The 26545-nt window shown below is 43.1% G+C and overlaps 1 protein-coding gene across 1 annotated transcript in view; it reads right to left on the reverse strand.

The window, feature by feature from the left end:
• Positions 1 to 26545, reverse strand: part of LOC126273348 (uncharacterized) — a 161997-nt gene that overhangs the window by 43619 nt on the left and 91833 nt on the right. The window contains exons 9-12 of the mRNA XM_049976895.1: positions 11846 to 11944; positions 11440 to 11538; positions 2014 to 2112; positions 1495 to 1593 (exon numbers count right to left, since the gene is read on the reverse strand). Of these exons, the coding sequence (XP_049832852.1) occupies positions 1495 to 1593; positions 2014 to 2112; positions 11440 to 11538; positions 11846 to 11944 (396 nt within the window). The remainder of the gene's footprint in view (positions 1 to 1494; positions 1594 to 2013; positions 2113 to 11439; positions 11539 to 11845; positions 11945 to 26545) is intronic.

Genomic DNA, 26545 nt, shown 5'->3' on the forward strand with positions numbered 1-26545 from the left:
TCAAAAATATGTAACTTACTTATTGGACGCTGTAACTACACTATAATACTGTTTTAGTGCGACAGGAATGGTTACGGATGGCCAAATTTAAATGTACCAAGACTTCTGTCTCTGTGTTCTCCTGACCTATGCAGGCTCCACTACGGTTGATCATAGACGACCCGAGCATTTACGAGCTTTCTGTTTTTCATTTGATGTTGCCAGACGTGAATAAGGTCGTTTTATGTATGTTAAAATGGTGAGTTATGTTAATTTAACCATCACAATTATAGGCTTCATGGTAGATAATGGTGAAGGTTCTTCGTAGTCAAGCAGAATGTTGGAGATATCAAAATCTGGTTATTCAGCCTTCTTAAACACAGCAGTAAGAAGGCTACTTCTAGTTTCTTTAGTGAATTTCATTCTGATTGCTTCCTGACAGGTTAAAAAAGAAAGAGATGGGAGGCCAGATGACTTTAGTTTATGAGAGAGATTTGAACTGGCAGGTTACTAGCCGTGTTTACTCCCATCTGATTGCCACAGTGATAATTCACAAAGCAAAAAATTAGATTAGTTATAGCTACTGTGTGGAACGATATTTCTCCACTCAAAATCTTAAATTTATTAACTCGGTCTCACATTTTAAGAGAAAATCACTCAAAGTATTAAATGAAAATGACGAGGAAAGTATCTAGTGAATTTAGAAGGATAATTCTGTGGCGCTCCATGAAGTAACTTAACATTACAGATTTACCAAACACATTCTGTGATATTGTCAAATCTCAATTATTCTAGCAGCAGGAAGAACAGGTTTCCACAGTTGACATGTTTATTTAATGGGCTCACATATGCAGAGAACAGCTTGCGCTTAAAAGACGTGGCTGAGGCAGGGAAAATTATTTCTGTGGCCCTCCTATTCCATAAGCGTCATAATTTCACAAGCTGCGACATGGTCGCGTATAAAACAATGACCCGAATATAGAATAAATTTCCTTTACTTTACGTCCATGGTCCCAGGTTTTTTGTCGACAGACTACCGGTTTCGGTCTATGATGGCCAACTTCAGATCTGTTTCATGAAAACCTGTCCTAACTTACTGCACCCATAGTGATATCGTCAAATGTTAAACACAAAGTCAGCATAGGCAAAGTCAAATATATATAATTAACAGCAAATGCAAGAGTCATCTTGTCAGCCTTACTGACCTTAGACGTAAAGGAAATTTAGCTTCATAATTGTTTATTTTCTGTCTCGAGCGTAGTGCAAACTGAAAAGCTCATTCAGCAGATGCGATTCACTTTTTATGGAGCATCTCCAGTGGTTGTAATGTAAACTTTACAAGTTGTTAGGGCATTCTTTGATCATTATAGACGTTTAAGGTTGTCATTGTCTGACATTTACACTGCCCTCAAAATAGAGAAACACAGATGAGAAGAAAACTACACACCACTGACTGCAAAACACGAACATCCAATAGAAAAATGTTTTAAGTTATAAGACACGTTGTTTGCTTACCTTAGCGAAAGCGACATCCTCCGATTGTGACCCCTGTTCGCCACTCGTGTCCTTTGAGAAAGTATTCGCTATCTCGGAGTACTCGCCGATTCCTTCTCTCTGTAAGAAAAAAAAGTAGACGTAGGTGAAACATACCTAAGAGGTCTGTGTACTGAGTCAAGGAAGAGCCAAACCAGCTACAATATTCTTTGCTGGAAATGGAATCGACATCTTTCACAATGCCAACTGTAGGCTTGGGAACGTCATCGTCAGACAACCGTCAGTCTTTTCTGAAATCTATGTAACTAGTGTTTCATAGATTAAGGCTATACAAAAGAAGTGGATATGTGCAAAAAAGGCACCGAGTATTACTTAGTAATAAAAGAACAGACATTTAGCAAATACATGGCATTATCGTGAACACAAGTGTACGTATGTGAGTGTGTGTGTCTCTATGCTTATGAGCATATGTGTATACTTGTGAGTAACTTCATTAATGGCTTGATCTGCAGAATAATAGGACCAGGTCTGTGTGCATACCTTGCTGAAGGACAGCTCCTGCTGTTGTGGCTGCATCCCATCTCCCGTGTCCTTCGAAACGCTGCTCAGCATCTGGGGGTCAACGCCAACGCCTTCATTCTATTAAAAAGATAAAAACGGTAGAAATGCTAATAAGAGATTAGGAATCGGGGAGTGAAGCACCTGAACGCTCTATATTGGTCAAAAAATAGGCATTTTGGGTTGCAGTGCATTTCCAATAAAAATCATTCATTTCTATCTGTAAATACACAAAAGGGAAATACCATGAAAACGTAGTTGGATGTCAATAAGCTTCTTCAACGTACACACCCTCTTCTTGCGGTAATTCTCCCAATATCAGCTTTCTTAAAGCACCGATACAGATATTCGTTGTGCCTTCTTTACCATCTTGCAGTTTCTGTATTGTATACTGGGCCATAAATTTTCCCTAAAATCTTCCTCTCAAACCCACAAATGCGATCTTCCATTGTCTGTGTACTTGCCCACGTCTCACAACCATAAAATACCACCGGTCGCACCAGTGACATGTATAGTTGTATTTTGCTTTCTTGGGATACGATGCGTGACATGTATTGGTGGTTTAAAATGTAGTACACCAGGTTCGCACTTATTATTCTTTGTCGAATTTCCTTCTCCATCTCACCTTTCTTCGACAGTATTGCCCCCAGATATCTGAATTTTTATACTTTTTCAAAACTGTGAGCGTCTATTATGATGGCGTCCATATCATTTTGCCAACGAGAGACTACTGTATACTTTGTTTTCTCATCGTTGAAAAGTAACCCTAGTTTGCTCGCTTCTAGCATTCATCGAGAGGCAACTGCTGTCACCTCATTTAGAGTTTCGTCCACAATCACCACATCATCTGCAAATGCAAAGATCATATCACTTTCAGCCATCTCCATCACCCATGTCTCACCTCTTCTAGCGTTATGTTGAACAGACCTGGTCAGGGAAGATCGCCCTCTCTCAAACCATTTTTAACTGAGAAGGGTGGTGACAAATGATCTACAAAGCGTACTTGCCAACTATATCCGCTGTAACAAACTGCAATCAGTCTAATGTAATTCACTGATATGCTGAACTCCTGCACTGTCTTCCAGAGGGCAGCCCAATTAATGCTGTCGTATGAAACTTCCTGACAGATCAAAACTGTGTGCCGAATCGAGACTCGAACTCGGGACCCCTGCCTTTCGCGGGCAAGTGCTCTACAGGCAGGATTGAAGCTGTGAGGACGGATCGTGAGTCTTGCTTTGGTAGCTCAGTTAGTAGAGCACTTGCCCGCCCAAGGCAGCGGTCCCGAGTTCGAGTCTCGGTCCAGCACACAGTTTTGATCTGTCAGGAAGTTTCATATCAGCGCACAATCCGCTGCAGAGTGAAAATCTCATTCTGGAACGCTGCCGTATGCCTGCCAGAAGTCAATTAATATAAGGTGTAAGCTACAGTGGACAGACATGTTCTACCAGCAGAGGGCACTCCCCCTAACAGAGTATTTGTACACCAGCCAACTGGTAGACTTCCAAGAGGTCGTCCGCGAACGAGGTGGAGAGATAGGACCTCAATGACTCTGGAAGAAGCAGATCCAACAGTCACCACTGAAGATTCCCTAGACAGAAGTATATAGACAAACATATGTAATAAATTTCTGTGATATTACAACTATTTTCTCATGATTTGTGAACGTAATGTGTTAATCATTTCATTATGTTCTATGTATGTGTAGTATTTGTACATTTTTGTCTTCTGCCATGGGCCTAAATAGCTTGTGTATGTGCAATAAATGACGATGAAACGTACAAACCAACAGCAGGCATGTAACAGACAGAATGGCTATCAGAGGGCATTACTGTTGTTTGTGCCAAGTATGGTATATACCGAGTGTAAGTGTCAGATACTGAGATATCTCTATGAATGACATGGAGATACTATGTGGTGGTGGTGGTGGTTAGTGTTTAACGTCCCGTCGACAACGAGGTCATTAGAGACGGAGCGCAAGCTCGGGTTAGGGAAGGATTGGGAAGGAAATCGGCCGTGCCCTTTCAAAGGAACCATTCCGGCATTTGCCTGAAACGATTTAGGGAAATCACGGAAAACCTAAATCAGGATGGCTGGAGACGGGATTGAACCGTCGTCCTCCCGAATACGAGTCCAGTGTGCTAACTACTGCGCCACCTCGCTCGGTGAGATACTATGTACTGGTGAAATACAGCATTATCAGAACCTGACAGAATTTGAAAGGGGCCCCATTGTTGGTGTCCATTTGGCCAGCTGGTCGAATCGCGCAACATCTAGATTTGTGAACGATTCAGCTTGACTTTGGCCCCAGGCTGCACTTCTGGGGTCGGGAGAGGGTCAGGCAGACTCATTATCAAGATTACGGTTGACTGCCGGCCGCTGTGTCCGAGCGGTTCTAGGCGCTTCAGTCCTGAACCGTGCTGCTGCTACGGTCGCAGGTTTGAATCCTGCCTCGGGCATGGATGTATGTGACGTCATTAGGTTAGTTGGGTTCAAGTAATTCTAAGTCAAGAGGACTGATGACCTCAGATTTTAAGTCCCATAGTGCTTAGAGCCATTTGAACCATTATGGTGTACTATATCTGGCCACCAGAAGGGAGGATCACCGTATTGTGCACCAAGCGCATTTGACAAATTCGCATCCGCACCTGCCATCCGAGGACAAGTTCTGTGTGATCCCGCACTGTAAGTCGGAACTAGCAGCTGCCAGACTACGGCATTACTGTCCCATTCATAGGCTGCGTTTGAGGTGGTACTCTGACTGTGAAGCACCGACTGCCCGTGACTGCCATCCTATTGTGTTCGGCGATGAATCGAAGTTCTGTACTACTGCGAGTAACCATCATCGGTGAATATCACGGCGACCTGGGAAGAGACCCATTCTTCCATGTATTGCAGAGACAGTGCAGTGTTACCCCTAGCATCATGGTTCAGGGTGCTAACAGATACGACTTCTGGTCATAGTTGGTAGTGGCTGAGTAAACTCTGACACAAAACGGCACCTCACGTACATCTTGAATCCTGATGTATTACATGCTACGTGGCAGTATTGTGATGCCATATTTCAACATGATAATGGCCGTCCAAACATGTCACATGTCGCTACGAACTTCTTGCTTGATACTGAGCTGTTTTCACGGCCAACAAGATCCCCCGATCAGTCCCTGATAGGACTGTTACATCGTAGTACATGCTTAAATTTGTTATAGTTCTACCAGGCAATCTCAGAAGAGAGAAGGCAAGCTGTGAGGCATTATGCCAATCAGAATGTCAACATGATGTACCGCCGATGTAACCGACGTAGGGGCAGCAACCGAACATGGCCACACAACCTCTGTATGAGTAACGCAGAAATGAAGATGCTGCAGCGCTACATAACAAGCAAGTGTGGAGCAACACTTCGTAACTTCAGCGCCAGAGCGCCACTGCAATAATTTAAAATTTCAGAAAGACTTCGGCTCGGCGACCCAAAATAATTATTGAATTACCACTGTGAGGCAAGGAGCGCTGAGAATACCAATAAACGAGGGTATATGCTTAAATTCAAGAGACACCGAGTCTTAGACGTTGGCATGGCCCTCTAATGAGGCTTTCGGAGCTTAGAGACACATCCAATCATGCGGAAATTCTTTCCAAGTTGTTAAAACAGAGAGAATGACGGGCTACTGAGTATGAGTATCAGTGAAACCATGATAAGATGACTGACGATGGTTTGCCCGCTACCTGCTTGCTGACTTCCAACACCGATATACAGCCAACCTGATGCATGCAACATCTGTGGTCTACCCTTGCTACCTGTTGGGCCATGGCAGATGAGGAGAAGACTGGTGTGTGGCCAACTCTCGTCCAGTGAGGGTGAATTGCAGATGATTTGCATGCTTTCATCTCCACACTGACCAGGTGTGGTGGATTTGCACAGCCTCTGGCCGACTTGTGAACATCTGCTGAAGTTTTGTTCGATCCATGGTCGACGAACAGGGCCTACACTTCACGACAACCAACATCCTGGACCACACAGCCAGCTGTCTTCACCTGAGCATGCGCGAAACGTCTATGTGGGCACTGAAGTGCGAACTGCACTGTACAGCAGAACATCTGGGCGGGCTGCCACGCCGCCACCAGACCAGCGAGTGGCCTGACTCATTGACCGGTGGCAGCGACATCACCACCTGCTGACGAGGCGTCACCACTTTTTCGCATCACACGCTGCATGAGACACCCTGAGTCATTTTATGACTCTATCAACTCTGCCTCAGAAACAAATGTTATTTCAGATATTATTGTGTCACTGACCCCTCTGGGTGTAAACCGGACCGCTCACCCACACTCCATGCCTCACCTCCTGTACATAGTGCAACTGCAGCTCTCCAGGTCGCAACAGCACACCTGCGGTACCGGAATGGACATCAACTCCATCCCAGTGCCAGTATCAGGATATCAAGGTCAAATTAAAACAGTTATGAGTCAGTTCTCTGAGGAGAGGATACAACAGATTTATGACACCCTATCCTACTGAATCAGTGCATGCAACCAGATCGGAGGGGGCCTAAAGTCATACTGGGCTCGTTATGCCAAGTTCTTTGCACATTTGATTCAGTTTTGTAATCACTGAAAAAACTTCACATACATGTCAACATATGAGGCTCATTTCGTTGTCTTTTCCTCTTCAGGATGTTTTCCTTTTTTTTCAGGCAGGATTAATATTTAAGACCTGCACCTGAAATATACTAATATTCGTAACTGCAGCACATGTGTGACATGAACTGCAGATTACGTACGTAACAGTATAAAACTGTTTTGTCTTGAGGAATTTTTTATGGTGTCTGACTGTGTGATACCAGTGACATCTATACTACCTGGACGATATCTCAGCGTTGAACTCCAGAGTGCCTGCAGAATCCTGTTGGGTACACAGTTCGCCATATTGTAGTTAGACAAGACGTTCACATTGCTCGATAATTGCTAATTAATCATCTCTCTTGTAATTTTGTTGCCGATCGTTGTGGCCGAGAGGTTCTAGGCGCTAACCGAAACCGCGCTGCTGCTACGGTTGCAGGTTAGAATCCTGCCTCGAGCATGGATGTGCTTGATGGCCTTAGGTTAGTTAGGTTTAAGTAGTTCTAAGTCTAGGGGACTGATTACCTCAGATGTTATGTCCCATAGTGCTTAGTGCCATTTAAACCATTTGTAATTTTGTTGCTGCAAATGACAACAGAAAATATTTGCGTTCCAGAAATATTTCCTGTGGTTTGTATTTTTACTGTGGTTACTTCTAAGGTATTTCACCAGCATTTACAACAGTATTCCTAAACTCAGGTGCCTTTCATCTTTCACATTCCTCTTGTCAAAATTGACCAAGAGCAGCTCTGTATTGGTCTCACTATTAGCTAAAACTGTGGGCAGCCTCCTTATTAGATCTACCCATGTCCTCTTGAATGCCCTTCACACGATCCAATTCAGTCCATGCCTCGATGGGAAAGGTTTCCGACGGGAGAGGCCAGATATTGTTAATCTCAAGTCAAGAAATCCACAATTGTTTCCTCGCTGTAGCTGCTGTTGTTTGAAAAACTGAAGTAACCTTGAGGAAACTTCTTCTGGACATTAGCCTTGAGGTCGCCAGAACGTGCGCACATAATACATGCCTTTCCTGGTGATCTTAGTTTTCTCCACACTAGCAGCTACCTCACGATGAATTTCTGATGGCGCTATGCCTGCAAACTGGTACAGTTTTACAAGCGTCGTAGGTTTCAGGCAACCTGTACTATGTCTACATGTCTCATTTAGTGGAAAATTTGTGGTAAGGTCTTATGGGACCAAACTGCTAAGGTCACCGGTCCCTAAGCTTACACACTACTTAATCTAATTTAAACTAACTTACACTAAGGACGACACACACACACGCATGCCCGAGAGAGGACTCGAACATCCGACGGGGGGAGCTGCGCGGACCGGGACAAGATGCTCCAGACCGTGCAGCTACCCCGCGCGGCTCTCGTTGCCTAATCTGTTTGCATGGGTAGATTTGTACCAGACTGACCATGTAACCTCTGCTGCACTGTCTCAAGTTGGTAGGGCTGTCTTTCTCAGGGTTTGTGGTTGAGAACCTTATATACTACCACTGATCTCGCTAAGGATATTATTTCTGGCTTTCTCCTTCATTCTCGTACTTTCACAGTGCTGCTTGTACATCGCACTATGAGCCACTGTGACTCCCAGGTATTTAGAATAGGTCATATTCATCCCTTCCCATGTAATGTTAAGTTTTGTGACATGTGTGACTGAGCTTCAGACGATATGCACAAAGATGAGTTTTAATTGGGTTTGGATGAAGTGACTGTCAGAGTAACAGATACTAGACTCTTTCAATGCCTCTGTCACGTGGGCTTCAACATCTTCACTGTCTTCAAAAGATTTCATTTTATTCGCTAATGCCAGGTCATTGGCATAAAGGAAACTGCTTGTGTTTGTCGGAAGTGTTTGGTCATTGGTACAGATGTTAAGTAACATTGGTGAAAAAACACTTTGGTCAAGCAGATGAAACCAGATGTGTCCTTATAGTGTCTCATTCATGCGCAATGAGGAACAATTGTAACTGCTGTGACAGGAAGAACACCTCGAGAATTGATAACATGACCTACACATTCTATTTCCGCCTGGAAAAAGACACATTTTTCTTTATTAGAATTGAGTCCGGCCTCAGACTAAACTTGAAATAAAGTGCGCAAGTAGGCAAGATGTTTCGCTGTGCGGCCAGCAACTACAATATCGTCCAGATAATTTGTATGTGAACAGAAGTAGTCAGCTTTTCTAAGTAGCGTAGGAAAAAGACACGGGCTGATGCGCTACCAAAAGGCAAACGAAGGAACTTTAAAAGTCCTAAATGTGTTCTGATGACAATCACATTTTGCGAAGATTCGTCAAGAGGAATCTGAAGGTAGGCATCACGTAGGTCAGTTTTTGGAAATAGCGACCAGCACCTAAGTGATCCATAGTTCGTCAGAGCGAGGCAATGGGTAAGTATCCACAACTATTTGAGGATTGACAGTGGCCTTGAAATCAGCACAAATGCTAATTTTACCTGATGGTTTGCGAACATAAACTGTTGGGGAAGACCACTGACTTGCAGAGATTAGTGTGATTATCGCACCCTCGGAGCCAGTTTTGTAAACCCACGTTGCCAGTTTTGTAAAGGCCTCGTCGCTATTGCTATGGAGGCCGAGTTGCCACTGTTATTACAGTAGGTCGAGTTCGTGAGTTCGTGAAACTGCTTGTGTTTGTCGGAAGTGTTTGGTCATTGGTACAGACGTTATGTAACATTGGTGAAAAAAACACTTTGGTCAAGCAGATGAAACCAGATGTGTCCTTATTGTGTTTCATGCATGCGGAATGAGGGTGCACTGCACCACTAAGACAATTTCTCCCTGCCACTATTACACAGCTATGCCCCAGGGTCAGGTTACAGAATAGGAGAACGAAGGTTCTACAACACTCCAACAAATTAGTAACGAAGTCACACAAATGAGTTAACGGTTTACTTATCTTCGTGACTTGTCGAATAATGAAGTCTGGAACACTGCATGTAATATAACACAAATAAGGACCTCAACGGCTAAGTGCAAATAATCGTAGGTAAACTTCACAATACATAGCAAATGCAATTTACGACTGTCTGTTCACTTCTAAGAGTTCACTAAACGACGTTACCTGTCTACCACAGCCCTGGACGACGATCTATAACCAAGTGGGCGAGAGCTGCTCTTCTATCTTCCGAGTAGGCTTCTGTCCGTTGTCGTCCGTTCATTGGCGGATTGTACTCGGCCGGCAATTGGCCGAGGCGAAGTCGATATCTTCAACCTCAGCGCCGCCTGTGGCGCTGGTGCAACTCGCCAGGTGGGAGTCTCTTTGGCACTAGCACCAGCTCACATCTTTACGCATGTGGTGTTTTTGCCCTGGCTGTGTCTTATTCGGACGACACAGCACTAACGACCATAGTGGGGAGGGAAGCATGTTGGAGAGCGCGTTGGATAGCGCGAAGGAAGAAAGTAAGTTTAAGCTTTAACGTCTCGCTGACGACGATTCTGTCAGAGACGGAGAACAAGCTCGGGTTGGACAAGAATAAGGAAGGAAATAGTTCTCGTCGTACTCAAAGGAACTATCCAGGCATTCGTTTTGATCTGTTGATAGAACCTCCATAAAATATAAATCTGTGTGGCAGGGCACGGATTTGAAGCCCGCTACTGCACAATGTGAGTCCAGGGTCTTAATTACTGTGTCAATACTCTCGGAGGGTTACACGATAATTGTGTCCATGGGCAACATTCTTCTGGAAGAGCATACCCACATATCTTTGTAGAAATAAGGGCAGAATGTAATAGATGATGTACTGCACATATTTTGCATTGCACAGTGTTCTACCAGCAGATACCCAAATATATACTTATTTTAGGCTATACCTGTACACGTCATGAAGCCCAGTGTTGTTACCTTGTACTATAGAACAGCTGTTGTTCTCTCGGGCATCACCGCACTCGAAAAACCGTTATTACTGACTTCAAGACAGAATATGTTGTTATCATTAAACACAATTAAGCACCATTCCTTCTTCTAATTCCATTACCCTACACTAGACCAGTCGTATTACATGGTCATGAAGTACGAGAGGACATCTGGTCAGCGGAAATATTTCTCTCATACCAGCTTGCGGTAAAAGAATTTTGGCGATCCTAGCTGACATTCTGGGCGCGACCTATTTGTACTGGGATTGCTAAGCGAATAAAAATGACTACTCGTGAGACTTAGATGTGTAGACGTTAATCTGTACGTAATTTTCTTCGAGAAGAAATGCGCTAAACCTGTGTAGCTCCCTTAGACTATCTAGGCCAACAAAGATACACAAATGACCCTATGGATGCAACATGTTGGACAGTTCTACCTAAGGATCACGTAGCATCCATCACGCTCACAATGAGACTTGACTGAAAATCGTTTGATAGAAAGAATAGCGCACCTCGACACCGTCCTTGTATGCTGCAGTGTTCACTAGCCGCACGATTCTCGATTCAACAGCCCATTCTTAAAGGGCAACTACAGCTATAGAATCAGCATTTTTATGATATTCGCGTAGATTTTGCCCAAACAATAGCACAGTGCTTCAGTAAGTGCCGTTGTTGTCCTCTATCCATCCTCCATTCAAATATGATATTTCTTGGTCATGTCTTTACAAGTATTTCAGAAGGAATCATGTTTCATAGTGTTTATACATCCAAGGTGTGTGTGTGTGTGTGTGTGTGTGTGTGTGCGTTTGTGCCGGTGTGTGTGTGTTTGTGTATGTATGTGTGTGTTTGTGCGTGTATTGCCTTCTCCAGGGCAGATATCCCCTACCAGCACAGTGTGACCACTTTGGGTGCATACCTTGGCGACAGAGAGTTTCTCCTCTTCTTGGTTGTCTCCTTCGCTAGCGTCCTTTGAAATGCTGCTCATCATATCTGGCCCTTCACCGGCGTCATCGCTCTGCAGACAGCCGAAAGTAGAAGAGAAACGTGTGTAAGACTAACGTCCCCGTGCGATACAGTGATACTACTGTCAGCAGAAAATACAGAATTGTCTAACAGATCTTAGCCAGAACGATTTAGAGGCATCGATTGTGGTCTATAACTGTCTGGGAGTAAAATAAGTTGTACCTTCACGTTCACTCATTCCATATCGTTTTGTTTCATATTTTTGTACAATTATTATGGCGTATCTGGATGTACTATGTGAATAACTGGCTTTCTTGCAACTGTCTACTAAAAACTTCTTGTTTCGATTGCACACTTACCTTGGTGAGAGCTACTTCCTCTGATTCTGGCCCCTGTCCGTCATTACTGTCCTTTGAAATGCTACTCAACATTTGTGAATTCTCGCCGGCGATTTCGCCCTGCAGAAAAACAATAATTACTTTTGAAATCCACGTAAGAGATGAAGATTTTAAGATTTCTACATTAAGAAATACAGTATGTAATGCGAGTTAGAAAATATTGCGACGTTTTGAGTTCCATTCCACTCCCCTCCCTCCTACATAAGCTGCTTCTCGTCACCACCCACGACATTTGAAGTACACTATCACCAGAAATAAAGCAATGTGCTAAACAGCAAAGTTATAGAGTGGAAAAAACAGTTAAGGTGAAATATATTTCCTTATTGACTAATACTGTATAACCACTTTTTCTACATTCCTGATTTATTAAGTTCTTGAGAATATAGCCGAGCGATAATATACACGATATATTATTGTGTGCACACACGGTATCTTGATTTCTTTTCCAAAAAAGCTTTTTCATTTGCTTCCTTGTGCATTTTCTTATTTATTTTACAGCTATCCAGTGCAACTAGCACTGGAAGTAGATCAGAGAGACAAGGAAATTGCTAGAAAGGCGTTCTAGGAATCATTGCACAATGCCAGACGCCAATCTACTAAAAGCAATAGCCACTAACATCCAAAAATGTAAACCACGAGGCCAGAGAAAGATGGATGAAAAGCTATGTTTGGAATATAGCTGTGCACAGATGCGTAAGATGCACAATGTGGAAGACAGTTAAATGAGACTATGAGAAAGCTTTCCAATGTGGTGCTTTAGGAGACTTACTGAAGACCTGATGGACAGATCGAATTAGGAATGAAGATTATCTGCAGAGAGTCAATGAAAAACCAAAGGCCTGTTTAGAAAAGATTGAATAAAGGCACTGAAATGAAGTGTGTGGATATATGGGCATGTGATCGATGAAGATGCAGTCATATGAAACGATGGCAGTACAAACTATTCAGGTATGCTGAATCTGTAATTTGGTGAATATGTAACTATGCACATATAACAACATTGGATATTACTGAAAACTGTATATGAAGGATGGCTGGACAGAAATGATCGCAGAGGCGGATCTTGATGTGAACACACACTGCTGACAAAAGAAGTGAAGTGCCCAGAAAGAGAGGAAGAAACAAAATGAAACTTTGCGGCTTCAGAGGGCATGTGATGTTATTTCACTGATTACATGACAGTATGAGTCCACTTAACAGCATGGCGTTCCACCCTTCTGGCCTGTACGCACACATGGATTCTGTTGGAAGGTTGTCATAAAGCCATTTTATTCTCTCCTGAGGTATGCATGCATGTATTAAACTGGGGAACTAGAAAAGTTGGAGAGGTTTCGTCCCACTGTAGCCCTCAGTGGTTCACAACCCCACAACAGGCCACAGCAGTCCACCCACCCCACTGCCGCCCCACACAGAATCCAGGAAGACGATATATTCGTGCTCCCCCCCCTCTTCCCCCGTCCCCACCCCCAACGACACGATGGCCCCCAGTGGACCCCCGTGGGAACGTCTCATACCAGATGAGTGTAACCCCAAATGTTTGTGTGGTAGAGTAATTATGGTGTATGCATACGTGGAGATGGTGTTTGCACAGCAATTGCTGACTTAGCGTAACTGAGGTGCAATAAGGGGAACCAGTCCGCATTCACCAAGGTAGATGGAAAACTGCCTTAAAAACCATCCACAGGCTGGCCGGCACACAGGACCTCGACACATAATCCGCTGGGAGGATTTGTGCAGGGGACCGACATGACTTCCCAATCAGGAAGCAGCGCATTAGATGGCATAGTTAGCTAGGTGGGCCTCCTGTGGTAAACTGTCCACAAGTGTTGTAGCTGTCCCTTGATATCCTGGATGCAGGTACTGATACGTAGTTGACATATGAACTGTTCCCACACATGTTGAATGGGGACAGGTCTGGTGATCTTGCTGCCTACAGGAATAAATTAACTCACACAGTCAGTTCATACTGGCACATGTCATGTGTAGATGAGCATACTCTTGTTGCAAAAACCCCACCAACGTATTGTTGCAAGAGAGGTAGATATGAGGATGTAGGATATCCATGACGCACTGTTGTGCTGTTAGAGTCCTCTCAATCACTGCCAGCTGTGACCTGAAATTATATACAACGGCTACCCACACTATGACATCAGGAGAAACACTGCTGGGACTCTCCAAAACATTGGAAGAATGAGACCTCTCCACGGGTCATCACCAAATTCGCCAATGATGGTCATCTATGTTAGTGGAGAATCCCAATTCATCACTGATTACAATGTGGCGCCATTTATCAGCATTACATACTTCCTGGTCATGGCACTACTGCAAAAGCAGCCATTTGTCATTTGTGTTGTGGTGTTAGTGACTTCATATGCATGGGACAGTAATTCCCCAGTCCGGCTGCTAACCTCTGACCAACAGTGTGGGATGACACAAGATGTTGCTCTCAGACGTTAGGTGCAGATGTGAAGGGGTTAGTATGTCCTTGGTGCATAATACAGAGCTTTCACATAGTGTTGGTGATGCATGGTGACATGGACACTTGACGACCAGTATGCTTGCCTTCATATTCCCTTGCAATCCCCAATAGTGTTACTGAATGCTTCAAAAATCTTAATATCCCTCGATTAGACCAGGTGGTCGAAAGGAAAACCACAGTGAGACCCCTTTCAAAATCTGTTACATACTGATCACACAGTCTCACATGAGTACACATCATCTCCTTGTCCTTTAGTGATCAATAAACATCTGACACTGTTCACACCTCTTAGACGTCCTACCAGGTCTGTAAAACACTAAAGAGCGCTAGGATACTTTGGCTCATTCTACCTACTGCAGAAAATTGCACTTCTAAATAGGGTATCACTACTGGCATCAGATAACCTTCAAATGACCTTTGGTGTCATATTACTGTCAATGCAATGCAAGTGTCATATTCAGGGTCACTATTGAAACGTGTCAAGTTTCCTCACGCCCCCTAGGTTCCTCACACCCCCTTCCCAGGGGATGTGGGGGAAGTGGAGTGTAGAGGGAGGAGTGGATGGACAAGTGGGGAGGTGGAGGTGCACCGGTCACTTTACCTTAAAATCATCATGCTGTCTGCCAGTCACTGTGGGTTCCCTAGACATTGACTTCTAAGCCAATGGCGTGTAAGTTGCGCCTCACTTTCTAATTAGTTTTAATTTTCATAATTCTCTTGCCATCATTTGCTGTCTGAACTTCATGTTGTTGAGAGAATGAAGGAGTTGCACTGCTTTCGAGCAATATGCTCTTCATTCTAGCACAGTGCTCTGTATTGAGAGTATCAGGGTGTGGGTATTTGTTACAAAAATTATTCAAATAACATGCGTTCTGTCATTCGCTGTAGTAAGACATAGAGTTAAAACGGTGAGGTAAGATACTTTGAAAGTATACGATAATGACATCATCTCCAACACAGTGGCAAATGTTGAGGGACCCCCTGCTCTCAGAGAATTAGCTCTAATTATTTATTAAAAAAGACATTATCGAACTATTAAGCTTATGTTTCTGATACAATGTCTCTGATATATCCTGGGGAGGCATCGAACTCGAACATAATCCTACTCATATATATCTTAGAGTAAATCTGGATCATGGGCTGACGTATATAAAGCATTGCCTAAACACCAAACAGAAAGTGGCAGCCACAAATAACATAGTGCGAAAACTGACAGGTACATCATGGGGTGCCAATACATGCACTGCGCTCAAGCGCCCTTGCTCTATGTTATTCCACTGCTGAATATGCATGTTTGGTATGGTACAAGCCCAGTCATGCAGGAACGTAGAAGTGGCTCTAAATGATTCTTGCCGGATTATCATGGGTTGCTTAAGACCTACTCTGTGGACAAACTCCATTGCCTCGCTGGCATAGCTCCTCCTGAAATCAGACGTTAGGTAGCTGCGAGATATGAGAAAACTAAGGCCACAACGAAGGAAGCCCATCCACTATATGGTCATCATCCCACACATCCTAGGCTGAAATCAAGAGAGAGCTTCTTGACAACTACTGAGGCTCTCATCGAGAATCCACATGCGGCAAGGGTCTCGCGATGGCGGGAGAAATGTCGGGATTTGGGAGAATGGGTGGCTCCAAAGGAAGAACTTCCCCCTGGACATTCGGAGATGTGGTCAATATGGAGGTCTCTTAATAGATTATGATCAAACACAACGATATGCAAGACCCATCTGCTGACTTAGGATTTCTCTGTGGACTCAGTTCTTTGCCAGTGTGGCGTTGAGCAGACTAACAGCCATTTCCTTCAGTGTTCCTCATCACCAACCACCTGCACCATGCAAGACCTTATGAGAGCTACACCAAATGCAACTGAAGTGTCCAATTTTTGTTCTTCTTTTGTGTAAAATTATGTCAACACACACACACACACACACACACACACACACACACATATATATATATATATATATATGATAAATAAATATGGTAATGTTACATTTGCTTTCACACTGAATGTGTCTCCACACTTCAATATCTCTGATACAGATAAAACTTTATATATTTGACACGATAAATAAGATAATGTTACATTTGCTTTCACACTGTATGTGTCTCCACACTTCACTATCTCTGATACAGGTAACTTTTCTTCATACTCTACAATGCTAGCTTAGTTGCGTATTATTTTGTGAAAACGCTGACACCGTGTGTAAATACGCCACCTGAAATGCGTGAGAACGAAACGAATGCCATGTGATGATGTGTAAATATGCCATCTAAAATGAGTAACAAATCACATATTTTCAGACACCTCAACAGTTAAGACATATAGCACCCGGTACATCGTCAATACCTGAATTACCTGCATGTCTGTATAACTTACAATGCTAGCTGAGCAGTGTACTGAATGAGGTAACATATCGACATTGCATACTGAGATGATGTGTAAATAAACAAATCGAAATGCGATTGCGTACGTGCCGAACGTCAAGATAGAAAATTAATTTTGAGCCCAGCAAGACAATGAGTTGCTATACCTGACAGTAAGTATCTGCCCATCTCCAGTTATTACTATGTGTGAATTCCACACATATATGTACACACTGTAGCAGAACAGAAGTCCAAAAGTGTGTATCCACAGCCTTCTGCATCAAGACATAGGAGTTTATTTAGACTCCCAAGCAATCAAGAGGAACATCGGTCAATAGAATACTTTCCACCCTCACACATATTACTAATGAATGCCACAATGCAAGTAAACACGCACACATACACACACACACACACACACACGCGCGCGCGCACACACACACACACACACACACACACACACACACACACACACACACACACACACACATAGCACTCTCAATGTACCTCAACCCTCCACTGAATTGACCTTGTAATGATGAAAAATAATAACTTCGTTGGGTAAATGGACAGAAAATGCACGTTTAATTGTTGCTGTCATCGATCTACATATGTTAACGAAATTAAAATATGAAGCAAAATAGATATGATATACAATTCGTGATAAATGTCACCCATTGAGTTACAAACCTGTGCGTGCCAGCAATAATACTTAGCTCAAATTGTAAAAGCGTTGGAGCCTTCTAACCGTCAGCTTCTGGCCTTGGGACATCACAGTTTTTATAGCTGTATCACATTAATTTAGGGTGTGTTAACCCTCATATTTATAACCAACAGATTTGCATGCTAGAAGAAGACAAGTACATACACAGCACAATTAATTTACGACTATGGTTCGAACTTATGATGATGCAATGAAAATGATAGTAAAGATTAGCACTTATCAAAAAGGAGGTGATACACCGGCTCACTAGCGACATCACAGCAATCTTGCTCCAACATTGCTGCTACTTCATGCAACGTGTGCTCATCTCGCCCACTGGTAGATGTCTGAGAGACGCATGCGTTCGCAGCTGCGGTGACCTTGTAACATGTGCTGCAGTGCCCCTGATACATGCTACGTGTGCAGGCGAGTGTGTCAGCAACTGTCTCTTATCTGCAGGCCTAGTGCTATGTGTCAGCGTGAAGGAAATATCATTCAGCGTCAACCGTCAAAGCACCCAAATTATTTATTTTAAATAATGCACTGTCTTGGTATACCACTGTGATTATATTTGTTAAACAATGCACTCTCGAAGTAATTGAGCATATGTACATATACACTGCACAATAAGCCAAAACACACACACACAACAGTGTGTTGTGATACTTTGGCTTGACTCTCTAGAGTGATAAGGCTGCTACACTATTCTTGTTCCAATTCATTCCATACACAGAGAAAAATTCTGCTAGCGGATATTAATAAAAAATAGTTACCCATCTTTTACACAGGCTCCCCTCCTTGCTGATAAAATATATCTTTTGATATTACCTCAAGCGTTGAAAAAATAGTTATTTTATAAAGACATGCAGGACCTACCTTTCATATACTGTAGTGTTAACCCAGTTATAGCACACACCAGTATGAACAGGTTTCCAAACACTAGTTGTGTAGTTGCTATCACAGTGACAGAAACTACATTTCTTTTCTTTCACATTGTTGTATAGATGTGAATAAGAATACATTTCCTCTTGTATTAAACAACTGAAGATGTAGCCAGATGTCTTCTCACATTGTGTGGTGTTTTCGGACTGATTCCTACAGCAGTATGCAGAATAAATCAGTCCTGCTTCTTCTTTTGTTCAGAACAGGGGATGTGTTCAACAGAAGGAATAGGCTCTATCAGATACCAAAAACTCTATCGCACAAACTATTTTGCAGTGGCAAAGCGTTTAACATTTAGTCTAGTACGATATTCGCCCATTCTGGTTGTATTGCACGCCAATATACCAATAACCTATCCACGTCAGCTAATTAAAAACAACTGACTATGCAAAGTTGCACTACAGTCCTTAAGTGTCTGTGCGGAGTTTTACGGCTGTGGAAAGCTGTTCTGCAGAAGGTCGTTGGATACCCTCACATATAATGATACACAGATGGTTTTTATTATTTGTGAGGTGTTGCAGGTAACAAGCAGTGAGATTTCCCTGTAGCTATTCTCCCAGGTAATATATGAATCTTACTGAGTGCTCGCACGGAAAAGATGGTTGTCGATAAATCTCTTATTTTCTCTCCGACTAATCGATAAAGTTCTATACCTCATCATATTGTTGAACGGTGTCAGAGACATTACGTAACTGTTTACTAATATATCTTGTACAGGTACGGAAGACGCAGTATGGTGCGCGCCACATCAGCCAGAACATAATCACCACCTCCCTTATGGCTGGTATGCTCACCTTTGACACGGATAACTGCGGCGACGTGTCATGACATGGAAGCAGTGAGGCCTTGATAGGTCATTGGAGAGAGTTGGCACGACATCTGCAATCACAAATCATCTAATTCCCGTAAATTCTGAGGAGGATGCGATGAGCTCTGACGCCACATTCAATCACATCGAGATGTGTTCAATCAGGATCAAATCTGGTGTCTTAGAGGGCCAGCACATCCATTGGAACTCGTCACTGTGTTTCTCGAAGCACACCATCACACTTCTGGCCTTGTAACATGGTACACTATCTTGTAGAAAAATGCCACTGTCGACGGGAAACGTGATCGTCTTGATGAGGTGTATGTCGTCTGCAACCAGTGTACAGTACTCTTTGGCCATCATGGTGCCTTGCACGATTTCCATTGCCCTCATGGATGCCCACGTGAATGCTTCCCAGAGCATAATGGAGCCGCTACCAGCTATTCTCCATCCCAATTTACAGGTGTCAAGGAGCTTTTTCCCTGGAAGACGATATATTCGTGCCCCCCATCCCCTCTTCCCCCGCGCCCACCCCCAACGGCACGATGAAGAAATTGCCAACGGTCAGATGCCTATTTCAGTCGTTTGGTCTGTTTGGTGCACAGTGTGTTCAGACACACTTGTACTCTCCCCAACATTAAGTCCGATGTTAGTTCCGCCACATTTCGCCGCCTGTCCTGTTTCACCAGTCTGCCCAGCCTATAACGCCCGACATCTCTAATGAGAGGTGGCCACCATGCGCAACGACGTCTGGACTTGGTTTCAGCCTGGTTTCGCCACTTGTTGAAGATACCACAGCACTCCTCGAACACCCGACAAGCTGTGCTGTTTTCTAAATGCTCGTACCGAGCCTCCGGCCCTGCCCTCGGTCAAACTCAGTTAGATCGCGCAACTTCTCCTTTCTGCACATGAGCAACACGCTCACTGATATTACATACACCGTGCATGTGTCTGACTAGCAGTCATTCTTCGCCAAGAGACGTTGCTATCCCTTCGATGGGTTTGTATCGATAGCACGTCGTTGGTCATAATGTTCTGGCTGATCAGAGTATGAAATAACTGTGACAGTACCAAGGAGCACACTGTTAATACTGTATTCAAACGTTACTGCATTGTTTCGGCCTACTCATCTGCATTTAGATTTGTTCAGCTGTCATTCATTACACCAACAAGAAATTTTTGTGTAAGTCGTCTCCTATCCTCTTATAGTCAGTCAGCGATGACACCACAACACTGTCAGCAGATTGCTGCGCCTCCTATCAGGCAGATCATATATATATATATATATATATATATATATATATATGTGTGTGTGTGTGTGTGTGTGTGTGTGTGTGTGTGTGTGTGTGTGTGTTTGAGAGAGCTCGCATACTAAGAGGTCTTGGGACTTTTATTAAGATTGCAGTTTGCAGCAAGTTTTGCAATCGTGTCACTTAATTTTGGAACTGTGTCGTACCGTTTTCATATGCTACTGGGTCAAATTCTCACATGCAGAATCTGGTGTCTTTTTCACATTCCATTCATTTCTGAACACGAGGTGATCTGATTCCGTCTCCGGCTTAGACTTACGAGTAACATTTTTATACCTATTTTTTAATGTTATTTCTTTGCGTATCTGAGATGAGTTTATGGAGGGTGTGTCAAGTGTTCTTGTTCGACGTTTATTCGACACTACTTTATCAAACAGTGTGTCATTTTTCTGCTGGTAAAGTCTGAGATGATCTCGTTGCAGCAGATTTGCTTAGTCGCTACAGGGTTAGTTCAACGATACAGCAAGTTACAGAACTTAGGACGTTGAGTCGGTGAGAAAATATTATTGGTCGGCTAGCAGCAAACTTCTAAGGTAGATGCCTCGAGAAAGATAAGGATTATATTCGGTGGTGAGTTGTCTTTCAGTAAATGCCAGATTGTCACATAACTGCTGTCACTCGAGTCAGCTGCACGCTTCTGTCCTCCTGCATATTTTCAAGTTCAGTGACGACTGTAAACTCTGTCTTGTGCTATTCCCACACTAACAAATTTTTGTAGGCTTGCAGGTTTCAGTGTTGTATTTGATCATAAACAATCTCTATTCAGTGTCCTCAGTACGTTGCAAGTATCAGCCGTGGTGAGAATAGCATTCCTTGGGTAGTTGTTTGTGAATGATTTACGCCAGAGCTAAGACAATTCGTTAACCAAGAGAGCTGAAATTCAAATGGCTCTGAGCACTATGGGACTTAACATCTGAGGCCATTAGTCCCCTAAAACTTAGAACTACCGAAACCTAACTAACCTAAGGACATCACACACATTCATGCCCGAGGCAGGATTCGAACCTGCGACCGTAGTGGTCGCGAGGTTCCAGATTGAAGCGCCTAGAACCGCTCGGCCACATCGACCAACACCAAGAGAGCTGAAGTATTTGGTGTTTCAAGAGGCATAATATCGAAGATTTATACCGCATACAGGGAAACCGCCGTTTGCTTATAAAATAACTTTCTGATTTGAATCGTCGATGGTTCTCATATGGACGTCCGGATACTTTCGATCATAAATAGTTTACATAGTTTGCATATCGCTAAAATGAAGTGTGCTTTCTGCTGACAAATCTCATTTTAATATTTGCACACCGGCGCTTTTTATTGCACTGTCCAACGCCGTCCCCGTCGCAGCCGCGGTGATCCACAACGACACGACGACTTCCGCAGTCCACTTCACCCCTCCGTCGCCGCACAGAACCACTCTGTCAGGGTAATCGTGTGGTTCGGTCCCCAGTGGAACCCCCCCCCCCCCTCCAAACCCAGGGAACGTCTCACACCAGACGAGTGTAACCCTTATATTTGCGTGGTAGAGTAATGGTGGTGTGCACGTACTTGGAGAACTTGTATGCGCAGCAATCGCCGACATAGTGTAGCAGAGGTGGAATAAGGGGAACCAGCCCAAATTCGCCGAGGCAGATGGAAAACCGCCTAAAAACCATCCACAGACTGGCCGGCTCACCGGACGTCGACACAAGTCCGCCGGCGGATTCGTGCCGGGGACCAGGCTCTCCTTCCCAATCCGGAAAGCCGTGCGTTAGACCACAATTTTACACATCGCAACAGTGTTCTAATGGTGATTTACATGATACTAGAGTGAGATTATTGTATGGTCTTCGATGCATGGGGAAGCATTTTACAGGTGGCAGCAATGAATTTCCCAAAACAACCAACAAAATGTCACAGGTACACTAATTACGTATAGAGAACATTCAATGAAATATGCAGCTAAAGAAACAGCAGAAATTAATGACAATGAAAATGACATTCATGATGCCTTTGATGGGAGCTGGAAGAAGAGGGGGTACACTTCAAAGAATGGTTGTTTTACAGTAACAAGTGTTGACACAGGTTAAGTTATTGACTTTCCAGTACGTACTAAATATTCCTACGTCTCAATAATAGGCATGTATCGAAACAGAAAGGTACTTCGCAAACATAGCTCTGTGAAAAACTAAGATGATTGAAGTTGGGTGATGAAAGTTTCTGCTGTTATAGCTGTCTACAGCAGATCTCAGTCTGAGATAGGTGAACGATATGTTGAAAAACTAGGCGACGAAGAAAGCAAAGCATTCAATACTGTCTCCCAGAGTTAACTTTATGATCTTCCAATATAAAATTAGAATGTATAGGACATGTTAAAAAGAGTATGGGCACCCACCGTCGTGCACTCTAGAGGAAACTCGATGGAACAAAGCTTTCTCAAGTCAAGTCTAGCCGGCCTGAGTGGCCGAGCGGTTCTAGGCGCTACAGTCTGGAAACGCAAGACCGCCACGGTCGCGGGTTCAAATCCTGCCTCCGGCATGGATGTGTGTGATGTAATTAGGTTGTTGTTGTTGTGGTCTTCAGTCCTGAGACTGGTTTGATGCAGCTCTCCACGCTACCCTATCCTGTGCAAGCTTCTTCATCTCCCAGTACCTACTGCAACCCACATCCTTCTGAATCTGCTCAGTGTATTCATCTCTTGGTCTCCCTCTACGATTTTTACCCTCTACGCTGTCCTCCAATGCTAAATTTGTGATCCCTTGATGCCTCAGAACATGTCCTACTAACCGGTCCCTTCTTTTTGTCAAGTTGTGCCACATACTCCTCTTCTCCCCAATTCTATTCAATAATTCATCATTAGTTATGTGATCTACCCATCTAATCTTCAACATTCTTCTGTAGCACCACATTTCGAAAGCTCCTATTCTCTTCTTGTCTAAACTATTTATCGTCCATGTTTCACTTCCATACATGGATACGCTCCATACAAATACTTTCAGAAACGACTTCCTTACACTTAAATCTATACTCGATGTTAACAAATTTCTCTTCTTCAGAAACGCTTTCCTTGCCATTGCCTGTCTACATTTTATATCTTCTCTACTTCGACCATTATCAGTTATTTAGCTCCCCAAATAGCAAAACTCCTTTACGACTTTAAGTGTCTCATTTCCTAATCTAATTCCCTAATCTTAATTCGACTACATTCCATTATCCTAGTTTTGCTTTTGTTGATGTTCATCTTATATCCTCATTTCAAGACACTGTTAGGTTAGTTAGGTTTAATTAGTTCTAAGCTCTAGGGGACTGATGACCTCAGAAGTTAAATCCCATAGTCCTCAGAGTCATTTGAACCATTTTGTCAAGTCTATGAAGTATAGATTGATGTATAAAATTATCAACGAGTTGCAGGAATATTATGGGAATGTCATTAGGGAGAATTCTGAAGATCTGTAGGCAACGAGGAAAGCAGTGTGGGCCAATTTCCTCCACCGCATATCCACTGACGAGAAGTCAACCCATTTTCTACGTCCGCCACCATTTGATACATAGTGCAAGTCTAGGAAGGCACAGGTACATGCCACTCTCAACTCATTCGCACACAAGCACTCTATCTCCGATTCAATTACGGTCCAAATGAAACTAATCTACAGCCATCATGCCCACACTGGCATACTGAGGAAGTGCTTGCACAGCAAGACTCAAAGTGGAAATCAGGCCTTCGACAACCGCATCCCTAAAAATGCGTTTGTTGGTTACAGAACTTCACAACGAGGAGTGTCAAATGCTGTGATAACGTGGAACAATGGAAACATTATGAAACTAAAAGTTTTAGAACCATTAGGTACATCATCCGAACAGTATACTGTAACCATTCTAATAGAACTTGACAGCTCGCGTGCTGAAGGTTCGATTTTGCTGCTCTCCAAATGTATAGAGAGTGAAAAAAGTAAAGGAAACTAGCAAATGAACTCAGAGATAATGAGGAGCTTGGTTAGGATGCTTCTAGCCTCTTCTTGGGAGCAGATCTGTAACTTTTTCCTAGCCTGAACATGTTGTACAACTTGATGTCTCATTTTCTCAAAACTGTAAATTCTGAAAAATTGTCCCGTTTTCTCCGAAATTATGAGAGAAAATTTACTGAAAATTTCAAAGTTTGCAAACACCTCAGTACTTAAGCTGTGGATCCTGTCATGCTGATTGCACCAGTGATCCCGCTGTAGTAAAAATTTTAGACGAGGTAGCATCTCGGCTTAAGCAACAGTTACCCAGTCACGACATGCACCACCTGTTCAGGCAACAAGGCACATCTAAGATCCTCAGTGAATTTGCCAATGAGATATCTACCAAAGTCCTTAAAGAGTTTCAAAGGAACAATTATAATATACCAACTAAGACACGACGCACCTGTCCTGTACCACTGCAGTGTGGACTTCGCTAGCTGCATGATCGCTGGCATCCTTAACGTTTGGGACTCATGGAGAGGGTGCATCAACTACCAACTGGTCAACTCACCGATTATGACTGTAGTATTAAGAATCTTAGGTTAGATGTAGAGACAGGATAAATTAATAGTAGATAAACTGCAGCGAATTTCAAGATCTTGGTCCAACCCTCTGTCAGGGACATGCCCACTGGAATTGCTCGGTGGGCATGGCCACCAATGTAGGTTTATGTCACATTGGCACACCTGGAACGCTACAGGTAGTATAGATTTGTTTCGCAAGTATCATGTTGTGTAAAACTTACCATAGAATCAGATAATAGATACTAGCGCACAAACCAAGTAGATAACATTGCAGTAAATCTTACACGTAGAGTAAACAACGATAGTTAAAACAAGAAATGTCCATAGTGTATTAAGAATCCATATGCTGTAGTAATAACAAATTAACTGCAGTAATTGTAAATGTAGATGTAGAATTACGACCCACGAATGGGTTGTTGTGTATCACATTGTTGTTTGAAATAAAGGAAGCTTAAAAAAAAAGGACTGCCCTTGTACTGTGTATGGACTCCATGGACTCCACAATTAACAGAATTCCAACTGTTGACACAATTCCTTCTCTTTCAGAAGCTTTCGAATTTTTCACGAAAAATCTTCATATGATTCCCAAAGAATGTCTAGCTTTTCGTTGGTCTACTCGTCTCAGTACAGCAGGTTTTACCTGGGGCTTAGTTCCTTTAGGAGCTCTCATTATGTCAGCAGCAGACCTCCGCCTTTGATTTAAGTAAGCTTTTGTCTTCCAGGATATACTTGTCGGGGACACCATTTCTCTGTCACGGGGATCAGTTTGTGCCTCCCTCCTGGGTCGCCTTCTTGTTGCTTTAATATCTACGAGCTAGCACGCTAACTGCTCATCTACCGAGGCAGACATTGTAATGTTCTCAATAATATCTGCAAACAGTGATGAATATTAATAAATACCCTGTTCATTTTCATCCGACTCGCTGCTGTCAGAAACTACTTGATTTGGTAGTTCCACGACTACATCTTCAGTTTCACTGCTTGAACTGTCGGAAAGTTGCACACTAAATTCATTGTCTGAGTTTTCAAGCAAATTTTTTGTTTTAACAGTCAGTTTCATCCTTTTATGCATTCTATCAGTGTGCTAGGAAAATATAAGCTTCCACTCGCCACACTGTTTACCGGTTGACTGGGGTGAGTGTTACACTGATAAACATTCAGTCAAAACAATCACTATAACTCAGCAGTGAATGTAAACCAAAAGCTCTTCTTACTATCAACTGAAGCAATTACAGTAAGTGCCTTGTATGTATTGGATCAAATAATCACCACAGCATGACTTATAGTTTAGGCGAATTATATCGATAGGGTTTTTGTTCTACCATCTATGGCTATTCCTGCAAACAGCGCGAAAGCAGGAGAAGAAGAAGAAGAAGAAGAAGGCGTGATTTGGTACTGAGCGTATTGCTGTAGGAACAATTTGAAAACTCCACTTAACACGGGAAGTCTGCTGGTTACCTCATCTATTGTTGGATACGAGTTCAATTGTATTCTGATAGCCACCTATGTGTCGGTGCTAAAGTGCCATGATGAGGTTGCTGTCGCTGT

This window comes from Schistocerca gregaria, chromosome 5 (genome assembly GCF_023897955.1).
Source record: "Schistocerca gregaria isolate iqSchGreg1 chromosome 5, iqSchGreg1.2, whole genome shotgun sequence".
Taxonomy (NCBI): domain Eukaryota; kingdom Metazoa; phylum Arthropoda; class Insecta; order Orthoptera; family Acrididae; genus Schistocerca; species Schistocerca gregaria.